The sequence below is a fragment of the Cylas formicarius genome, unplaced genomic scaffold, assembly GCF_029955315.1.
Source record: "Cylas formicarius isolate icCylForm1 unplaced genomic scaffold, icCylForm1.1 PGA_scaffold_9__14_contigs__length_23061073, whole genome shotgun sequence".
Classification (NCBI taxonomy): domain Eukaryota; kingdom Metazoa; phylum Arthropoda; class Insecta; order Coleoptera; family Brentidae; genus Cylas; species Cylas formicarius.
The window spans coordinates 830,501-840,305 of NW_026844365.1; the positions used below are offsets into that span (position 1 = coordinate 830,501).

Below are 9,805 nucleotides of genomic sequence, written 5' to 3' on the forward strand. Positions count from 1 at the left end.
CGGGTTAAGTAAAAAGACAGCTCGGGCACAATTAATTCTAGACAGGGATCTGGGATGGGGGGCGGCGGCGGCACCGCCCCGCTCGACAATTTTTTTTCCTCCGTTATCACAAAGTTTAAATATCGCGGTACAAGTTACAAAGACGGGCTTCCGTGCCCGTCAACAACGGGATTTGTGCGCCGGGTCGTTTGAACTACTACAAAAATTTCTCAACAAATCGGGACCCCTCCTCCCGGCGAGAGGGTCCCTAACATATATCACAACCCGTGGATCGATGTGAGTATGTGTGTATGTGTTGGTTTACATGCTGCTCGTCTTCGGGAACATCTTCATAACAGACGTGGTGAGCGCGATGGGGTCGGTTTGCGTGGAGCCGCCCGCGTGCCGCTCGTGGTATTCCTGGAAACACGGCACGATGCACAGGTTCGTCTGGCACTCCGGACAATGGTACTTGGTCTTCCGTCGCAGTATACGCCCGTGGGTGTCCACCGTATTCCAGCAGTAGTTGCAGCCGAGGGCGGGGCCCGGTCTTATCACCGGGCAGTGGCTCGAACGGGTGCCGCTCTGAGAAAAACACATAGTCATTTGAACTACTGTTCGTTACAGCACGCTCCGTTACGAGGAATGCCGGTAAAATCAATATTTTACGTTTCCAAGTAACATCCGGACCTCTAACTTTTCTCTCTCTTACTTTAAAAATAATCCTCAAACAGCTCCCCTAAAAGCTTTAGTCCAAGAGCCTCGTGTTCTAAAAACACCACTAAGAAAACACATAAAGCTTCATAAAATTCGACCTACTTAATAAAACGAGCCGCTCCTAAGCCCTTTTGCTAACATTAGTTCGTATCACAGAGCAAGTGCATTACCGTTGTGTCTTACGGTCATTTGGTCTACTTATTAGAGCAAGCCCAGTTGTCGAGAGTTTCTTACAAAAGCTAGAGCTCAAGAAGCTGCCCTACACGACACCAGCTTTAAAAACTGTAGCTCTAACGATCGCAGTTCCAACAGCTTTAGCTGAAAAGCTCATCTTCTGCGTACTTAGTTTTCTGTATTCACAGTTCGATGAAAACCAATCCCGCCATTGTTCGGGTTATTCGAACTATTCGTTTTTAAGAAACGTCCACATTGTCTCTAGCACTAAAAGCCCCTATAAAAGCTCAAGTTTGAAAAGCCCCTCTACAACACTGATAAAGCTTCATAAAGTTCAACCCACTTAATGTCAGTCCAAAAACTGATAAAGCTTAAGAACTTAAGACTTCTGCGCAGTCAGTTCTTGCTACCAATATTAGTTCGTATAGAGGAACGAAAGTCGCGAATCCCGCTGTTATTGCTTCGGGTCATTTGACCTACTCGTTGTTAGGGAACGTCCAGTTATCGGGGGTTTGCTGACAAATTGCGATTCTATGTAATATCCGGACCCCTTACATTGTTACTATTAAAGCTGCTTTAAAAGCTCGAGTTCAAACCTTAAAAGTTCAAGCCCTAAAAATTCCTCTAAAAAAACTGATGATGGATTATAACATTAGTTCGTATAACAGAAAGTGAAAACTGCGTAGGGTAATTTGATCTACTCGAGAGAAGGTCCAATTATCGGGAGTGCGTGTTAACCAACATCCAAATCCCTCTCTGAAGCGTCGCCTCAAAAACCTCTCAAAACTGTAGTCGAAAAAGCTGTCTTAAGTGCTGTAGCTCCAACAACTGATGAATCGATAAAATTCGATGTCTAGTCATTGAGTAAAGTTAGTTTGTATCATAGATTGCTGTTAATTCTTCGGGTCATTTGATCTACTCGTAGTTAGAACACACCAAAATGCTGGGAGCGACGATTAATTAACAAATTGCGCATCTAAAGTCTGTTCAAGAAAGTGACTAATTGATACGAATTAAGGAAAGACCCGGGCAAGCTGGAAGAATGAAGTACTTTGCTTAGAATTTAATTACTTCGGGTTTTGTTAGGAAAGATACTAAACAATATTTATTTATTTATTTATGTATTTATGTTTGAATCTAAAATAAAATTACAAATTATTTTTATTACCTACTTAAATTATTATTAAATTATACATGTAGTTTTGGATTGTTGCTTTTGTGTCACATGAGGAAGGGCTTTTTGTCATCTGTCCACTGTGATATCTTGCATTGTCCATTACAATGACGCTATTAGGAAGCATGTTTGGAACTAGTTTGTTTTTAAACCAACTTTCAAATAAATCAGCGATGGTGCGACGATTGATATTTTTCGCAGAGTCCATTTGGAATCCATCCAATCTTTAGAGCCAGCATGCAAAATAGTTATTCTTTTACTTTTTTTTTTGATGGAGCGTTTGTTTTACACTTATCAGTTGAGTCAACCCGACCCTTTTCCGGGGTATCATACGTATCGAACCAAGTTTCATCCTAGTAAATAATTGGCCTTTGTTATTCTCGGTAAATCCTAATTATTTCTAGATATTCCAGCAGCCATTTTCAAATTCTAAAAGATTCCATTAAAACTCGCCTTCCATAAGGTAGTTCTGCCGCACTTAACACCGGTTTCATCTTTTTCAAGCCTCCTAATTAAGATATCTAATGTAGGCAGGCTTTGTCCCTCGTATAACTGGTAAATTGTACGCCGTATTATCTCTTGGATCACTTTCATCTACACTCGAGAAAATGTCAGATTTCATATTTTGCATAATTCGTACACGATTCAACACACGCTGTATTACACACGAAATAAGAATGATTACTAATAATCTTAAACCAAAGAATATTAAACATAGGTAGGTATAAAATTGTTTTCTATTACGGACCACAATTTTACCTGAATTTAAATTCCGAAACTTTAGGTAATAATTTTGTTGCATTGTATAATCCCATTCAAAAGCAATTGGTCACCTTCTTATATCTATGAACAGACCATACCTAACATCCGTGATCCCTGACTTTGTTTCTAACACAAAAAGTTTGTATAAAAGCTTGAGCTCAAAAACTAAAATCGCCTCGAAAAACCGGCACAGTTTCACAAACTTCAAAATCGTTTCGGGTCATTTGAACTACTCCCGTCGCGGATCGATACCGCGGTGTTTGATCGATCGCACGTCCGAAATGGACCGTAGACGCGTCGAAAACCTGCTCGAATCGGTAGAAACGTTGGAATTCGATAGCGGCTCGGACGGTAGCGTCGACGAGTGCCACCTGAGCAAGAACGAGGCGGACAAGGGGACCGCCTCCGCGTTTACCGACGATTTCCGGCGAACGTTGAACGCGACGAGGCGAGAAACACCTCTGAGGTCGCTTTTCGTGGACGAGGTCGAGCGTGTCTTAGACGGCGAGGACGGAGGTCCGTTTTGGAAGCCCGGCGCGTGCGTCAACGATGAAGACGCGGTGTCTATAAGGGACGAAACGTCGAGCCAGAGCAGTACCGACGCCGGCGGCCTCCGGCGCCTCCTGGAGGCCCACAGGAAGCCGCTTTTCCGGGCCACCCCGCCCGTGTACGACCTGTACGCGAGCGGTGCCGCCGACTACCTAGATCGGCCCGCCCCCGAGTGGGCTGCGGTCGAAGAATCGCGCGACAAGTGCCAAAAATGGCTGGCGAGTAGTTCGTTCGTACCTGCGGCGACGAGGAGCTCCGCTTCAGCTCGTCGGTGCGCACCCTGAGGATAGAGGTCGGCGCGACCTCGGCCGAATCCGACCTCGACAGGTCCTGGACGTAGGGGTCGGACACCACCACCACCGGGCTGACCGCCCTTTCGGCGGTGTCGGCTGCGTGCGACACCAGGTGAAGTGGCGGCGACGGCGGCTGAAATTTAAGAGTGGGAAAAACCGGCCGCCCCCGGAGCGCGCCCACTTACCGGCTGCACCTGGCTCGGGAGCAAGGGGTGGGAGTGCTGTTTGACGAGGACCGCCCCCGGGACGGCGAGCAGGTTGCCGGGCGGCGGCGATATCGACGGTAACGGGTCGGAATGCTGCCGCTCGACCCTAGCCGGCGGCACGCTGAGGTAGTGGAGCGTGGGGGCGGGCTCCAGGTCGGACGCCTGACCCGAATCGCTCTCGCGCTTGATCCTGCGCTGCCGCATCAGGAACCGCCCCCGTTTCGTGCCCATCGGAAGTTGGTCGACCGGTTTATCTAATTAAGAACCGAGAACGAGGTTTAGGAGGCTACGGAAAGACGCTACGATTCACGCTAGATGTTTATTATTGGCTTTCGGGTTCACAAAAAAATTATACAACATATAAATGTGTGGGTCAGTGTGTGTATATATATATATAGAAATTTATATTAAAAAATTATAATCAACGGTAACGAGGCGATAGAAAAAATGCAATGGCGGACGCGACGCGGTAGGTCTATCGTACCGGCGCGCTGCGGACAAAAGTCTGAAATGGGACCTCAAAATTAAAAATAATGGCCAGCTAATCAAATTTTCGTGGTCAAATGACGTCAGTATAATTTTTTTTCAAGATTTCCGTACAATAATTTATTTCATTTCAGTACAAAAATTCTTCTATTTTATAATTTTGTTATTAAAATTGCATGTCCGAAAATATAATTTTTGTCTCCAGTCATTCAAATGCGGTCACATAAACAGCTCCAGCTAAGACTTGATTGTATTAGAAAACCATTTGGTCGAGATAAGATCAGATCATCTCTGTATAATTAATCACACTTTGATTTCCTCATCTTTTTAATTGTAAATTTTAATATTTACATTCCTCAGCAGTGTAGTGTGGCAAATTTGCATCCATTTAGCTGATGTTTCTATAGATTATAAATACCCAAATATCCAGTTTGAGCCACACTGTATAACAATGATAATATAATAATTTCACCATTATTAAAGACTTCAAAATAGTAGTATTTAGTTTTAATCGGAGAATATTACCCCTTAAATGCTATATACTGTTATTGTTAACTAGCCCAGCTAATTCAAAGACCCACAAGCTCACATAAAATGAAATTGGTTTCTTCCTCACGGCACGGCGTAGAAGAAGAAGAAGGGCGACATAAAAAAATAACAAAGGGCTCACAAAAATGAAGAGCCACAACGGTGAATAGAAAATGCTGAACCGGAGATCCTAGATATACCCTTAGTAACCAAGGGACAGTCAAGTTCACTCCTATTCTTCATCATCAAATGGCGAAGAAGATTAGGGGAATATAAAATGCTGTATATCACCTTAGTAAACGAACCAACGAGTGAAACAGAAAGTATTATTTTTTTTATCTATAGATAACCGCTCCTCAAATGACGAAGAACACGAAGTGGGGCAAAAAATAAAGCACCCACAAGAATAAATAAGAAAGCCACAAAAAATAATAAAAAAGCTGTATCTGAGATTTCAGATATCCCTTTAATAACCACGGGGTGAAAAAGAAAGTAAGAATTTATTAGTAATCTAGTTCTAAATGACTTCACCAAATGGCGAAGGAAGACGAGAAGAAAGAAGAAGAAGCCAACCACAATATCAAATGATATATTACGTATCCCCTTAGTAAACTAACCAAGGAGTGAAACAGCAAGGTATAGAAATGTAGTGCTAAATGACAATCAACTTCAGTTCCGCTTCTTCCTCAAATGACGAAGAAGAAATAACAAAGCACCCACAAAAATACATAAGAGAGCCACGAAGAAGAATCAAAATTTATGTAAGACACATGACATTCCCTTAGTAACCATGGAGTAAAAAAGAAAAGTCTGTCAACCATAGGAAATATCCAAACTAACCAAATTCAGTTCGCCTCTTGTTCGGCAAATTACAAAGAAGAGGAAGGGGAACAAAAAAAAAAGCACTCACAAGAATAAAAGATAACGCATTAGAGATCTGACATTCCTGAGGAGGAAGGAGGAGTGAAACGGAAAGGAAAAATTTGTTACCTTTAACGGTTTTTACTGACTTTACTAGTCGCAAATTTTTTGGTTCACGTTTCAGTGCGGACAATTTCCATTTTAGCTTTTATTTTCTTATTTTCAGCACAAAATATACCCTTATCTTCATATTCATCAATTGACATTGTCATTTCGGGTGCTAGATTAAGCGATTCGCCCGCAGCGCGACGCTCCGACCCTCAAAAAAGGTAAAGTAGTTCAAACGAACGGGGACGGCGGCGGGCGAGCGACGGCCGGTAGGCCAAACGCGCGAAACCCCGGGGTCTGATATGGGCGGGACCGCGGGTCGGTCTATGAGCCGCGCCCCTCGCGCCGCCCGGAGCTTCACATATGCTCGAACGTGATATTGTGGAAATTGATGCCGGCCGCGGACGGGTTAACGAGTCCCGGGTCCCACTTGGGCCGCTGCATCATCGGTCCCACATCCACGTGCTTGCCCTCGAAGTAGTTGCTGCTGATCAGCGCTACCGGGTGGCTCGTGCACAATATCTGCTCGCCGCCGCCGCCGCTCCCCGCGGCCGTTTTCCCGTCGCCGAACCCTCCCGTGTGGGATTTCGTCTCGTACGCCGCGGGTTCCGCTTGGGCGGGACCGGGGGTGGCGCCCGACGCCGCCGCCACCTCCTGTTTCCGATTCTTTATGCTCAGCCGGAAATTCGGGTAGCCCCGTTTCTTGTACTCGAGCCACAGGGTGCGATTGTTCACGCCGTACATCCGCGCCGCCTTGCAGAACCCGATGCCGCCGAACCGGACCGCCTCCAGCGCCCTTATGAAATTCTCGTCCGCTTGGGGGTTGACGCTGCGCTTGCGCTTTTGTTGCGTCATCGGCGCGGGACCACCGCCGCCACCGCCCCCCTGACCGACGTAACCCTGCGCCGGGTCGGGGTTAAACGGAGGGTCGGGCGGCGCTGCGGGGGCGGCCGATTCGGGCGGCGGGCACGCGTTGAAATGCCCCGCGTAACCCTGCTGTGGCTGTTGCTGCTGCTCGACGATGTTCCACTGGATGCCTGCAAGGCGAAAAACGGACGGCGGTCAGCGCGGGGGCGGGGCGGAGGGCGGGGAGAGAACAAAGGCTACAAGCTCAACGACACTGGTGAATGACGGACTAGACGCGGAAATGGGGATGAAGACAAGCGCGGGGCGCCTGCAAACGCGGCTACGTCGGGTAGGACAAATGTACCGAAGAAGAAATCGAGATGGTTCGAAATCTCCACTGGATCAAGAGTCCTGATGAGAAAATCGAAATCGAAACGCAAATTAAAGCCCTGAAATTGTCGCAATAGTTCGAATGTACTAAAAAGAAAGCTGAGGTTTACCGGAACCTAGAGCCACGTTGTCGGGTATGTCTAATATACCGAAGAAGAAATCGAGATAGTTCGAAATCTCCACTGGATCGCGGGTCGTGATGAGAAAATCGAAATTCGAGCGCAAATTAAAGCTCTAAAATTATCGCAGTAGGTCGAATGTACTGAAGAGAATGTTGAGGTAGGCGCGCGCCAGGTTTACCGGAACCTAGAATAACGTCGTCGGGTAGGTCAAACGTACTGAATAGAAAATCACGATTGGAGGACAAATCACACTTCCACCGTTCACATCGAAACAAGGTAGGTCAAAAGAACTGAACAGAAAATCGACTAAATATCGAGAATGAAACGCAATTTATACCTATATCGTTCGCGATGTGGGTCAAATTGAGTTAGGGGCGCGGTTTACCGGGGCTTCCGGTCGAATGGGTCAAACGTACAGTCGTGTAGTTTTGACGCATTGAGCTCAGCTTCCAACTACGCCGAAGGGTTGCGACAAAAAAACGGGAGGAAAAAGTGTCGGGGGGGGAATCACGCCGTCCGTTTATTCACCCGCAGAGCGTCTCCGTGGGCGCCGTTGAACCTTAGCCTTCGCTCGAAACACCTTGCAACTCACCTGCGACCGAGGTCTGCGGCGCTCCGCCCCCCGAAATGTCGACCGACGACGAAGCGTTCATGCCGTGGGGCATCGTCGTCATGTCTGGCTGCTGCTGGTGCTGCTGGGGCACCTGCTGAAAGAAAACCCCCCCTTACACACCGAGCCAACCCTTTTCAACGTGAAAAAAACAACTTGCAGGTGCTAGTTTACCAGCGAGATTTGATGGAGGGTCTCGCCCTCCACGCTCTCGTGGGAGCTGCCCCTCTGCAGTTGTTCCGAGTCGCTGCTGTGCTGCTTGGTTTTGAGCCCCAGGGCGCCGCAGTTGTCCGACGAGTAACTGCCTGGATCTGATTTGATTACCGAGCTGAGTACGTTGACGTTCATCACGTCAGCAGGTTGCTCTTCTATTGGGCGTTCCGTCGAGCCGGACCCAGAGCCGGTGGACGATTTCCTTAGCCTTTTCCTGCGACTCGCGGGCGACAGGGGACAGGGCGACGGCGTCGAGGACTGCGCGAGCATACCGTCTGAGCTCCAGTTTGAATCGCCCGGGGTGAGGAGCTCGGCCTTCTCGACCGGCGCGCCGTGGGTCTTCTGAAGGGTTTGATCGACCGGTATCTCGGCCAGGCCTTTGATTTTCAACATCTCGGCCGTCTTCAGGATGTACGGCAACTGTTCCTGGCTCACGTTCACCTCGCCGTAGTACATAAAGTCGACCATCGTCTTCAGGTCGACGAATTTCACGTCTTTCAGTATCACGATCGGGTGCTGGCACGGGTTTACGGTAAACAGGGACTAAAAACAACCCAGAGTTTGACCTATGAGTCCTAATTGCGTGGCGACTCACCTGAAAATACGAGCTACAAGCGGAAAGCACCACCTTGTGCGCCTGAAGGTGTTTCCCTTCGGCGGCGAGCGTAACATCCACGAGAGATTCACTGTTCAACAGACTAGAGAAGACAGATATAAAGTTGGGCTGGTGGTTGTTCCAGCGGAGGCAGTACTGCTGCATCGTCATCCCGGCGTGTGGTGAGTACCCGCAGATCGCAAATCACAGCTACGGGAAGATCCGGCGGGCACCTGGGACCATCTATGTGCAATCGATATCTTCGCGGAGGCTTTTAACCTTGAAAATGCCGAGACACGCAATGACATTAATGTCGGACCGCGAATTCGTCAGGCTAGGATCGCGATCCGCCCGAAAAAAACGATTTACGACGCGACGGGAGCGGGCACAGCGCGCGACAACTTATTTTTCGCCGCGTAAGACTTCTGGCTCGCGAAAACAAAACGCTCCATCTTCTTTTTATATCAGTGACGTAATAGGTATTTTGTTTACGGGTTCGGCGGCAGCGATAGAGGGCGCCCGCGCCCGGCGTATATCTGGTTGCCCGCACACGCGATTGTATTGGCATAAACGGAAAATACGAATAACCGATTATGTTTACGTCTCAACAATTTGGCGACATATTAGACACGTACCCGATAATATTTAACTAGGATATGGGCGAGAAACGTCGCAGTTTCCGCGTGACGTCACCGCCTGCCGGGGATAAAAACGAAATTAATGGACGCGCATTTCTCGCGGATAAACGCCCCGACGTTTCGGCGAAAAAACCCGCCGGGAAGGTTTTAACGGCGACATTCCTCCTTTTTTTTTCCTCGGTCGTCGGGGCTTTAAAACACGGAGCGAGCTAAGCCCTCCCCGGGTGATGTATAAACCGGTGACGTTGACTAAACGCGTGTGATTAATCTACGGGGAACGGTTTCGCAGCGATGTTTTATCTACGACGGCCGCGGAAAAAGGGATCCGCTTTGTAATCCCTTGAATCCTCGCGCCAACGTCATTAAATTCTGAAAATGTGTAGGAGTTATAATAAGAAGCGATCTTGCTGTCGCGCAAAAATAGGTGGCTTTGCGCGATAGGTGGTGCCATCTTTAGTACGCTTTGTGGACGTCGGCATGTCAACGGTTTTTGCGAGTTGTTTCGCGTTTTGTGTGGGAAATCGGGCTAAAGTGGCGTTTTTGCGGTGGAAATG

General features: G+C 47.7%; 1 protein-coding gene across 4 annotated transcripts; it reads right to left on the reverse strand.

Moving 5' to 3' along the window:
* Positions 1 to 300: 300 nt before the first annotated feature.
* Positions 301 to 9,107, reverse strand: LOC132706997 (longitudinals lacking protein, isoforms H/M/V-like). 4 transcript variants are annotated; one of them, XM_060678603.1, is made up of 6 exons: positions 8,614 to 9,106; positions 7,980 to 8,561; positions 7,788 to 7,899; positions 3,834 to 4,108; positions 3,593 to 3,781; positions 301 to 564 (listed from the first exon to the last, which is right to left on the reverse strand). In XM_060678603.1, the coding sequence occupies exons 1-6, from the start codon at positions 8,782 to 8,784 to the stop codon at positions 301 to 303; spliced, it is 1,593 nt and encodes a 530-aa protein (XP_060534586.1). In that variant the 5' UTR covers positions 8,785 to 9,106. The 4 variants fall into 4 exon arrangements, with proteins under 4 accessions (XP_060534586.1, XP_060534584.1, XP_060534588.1 ...); XM_060678601.1 differs by having other exon boundaries at positions 7,788 to 7,902; positions 8,614 to 9,105; XM_060678605.1 differs by lacking the exons at positions 301 to 564; positions 3,593 to 3,781 and having other exon boundaries at positions 4,102 to 6,874; positions 8,614 to 9,107.
* Between the last annotated feature and the right edge of the window lie 698 nt (positions 9,108 to 9,805).

Coding starts and splice junctions, on each gene's coding strand:
- LOC132706997 (XM_060678601.1), bottom strand. CDS start 8,784: ATGACGATGCAGCAGTACTGCCTCCGCTGGAACAACCACCAGCCCAAC. Junction 4,109..7,787: donor GCCGCAGACCTCGGTCGCAG/GTGAGTTGCAAG, acceptor GTTCTTAATTAG/ATAAACCGGTCGACCAACTT. Junction 3,782..3,833: donor TCCCGAGCCAGGTGCAGCCG/GTAAGTGGGCGC, acceptor CTTAAATTTCAG/CCGCCGTCGCCGCCACTTCA.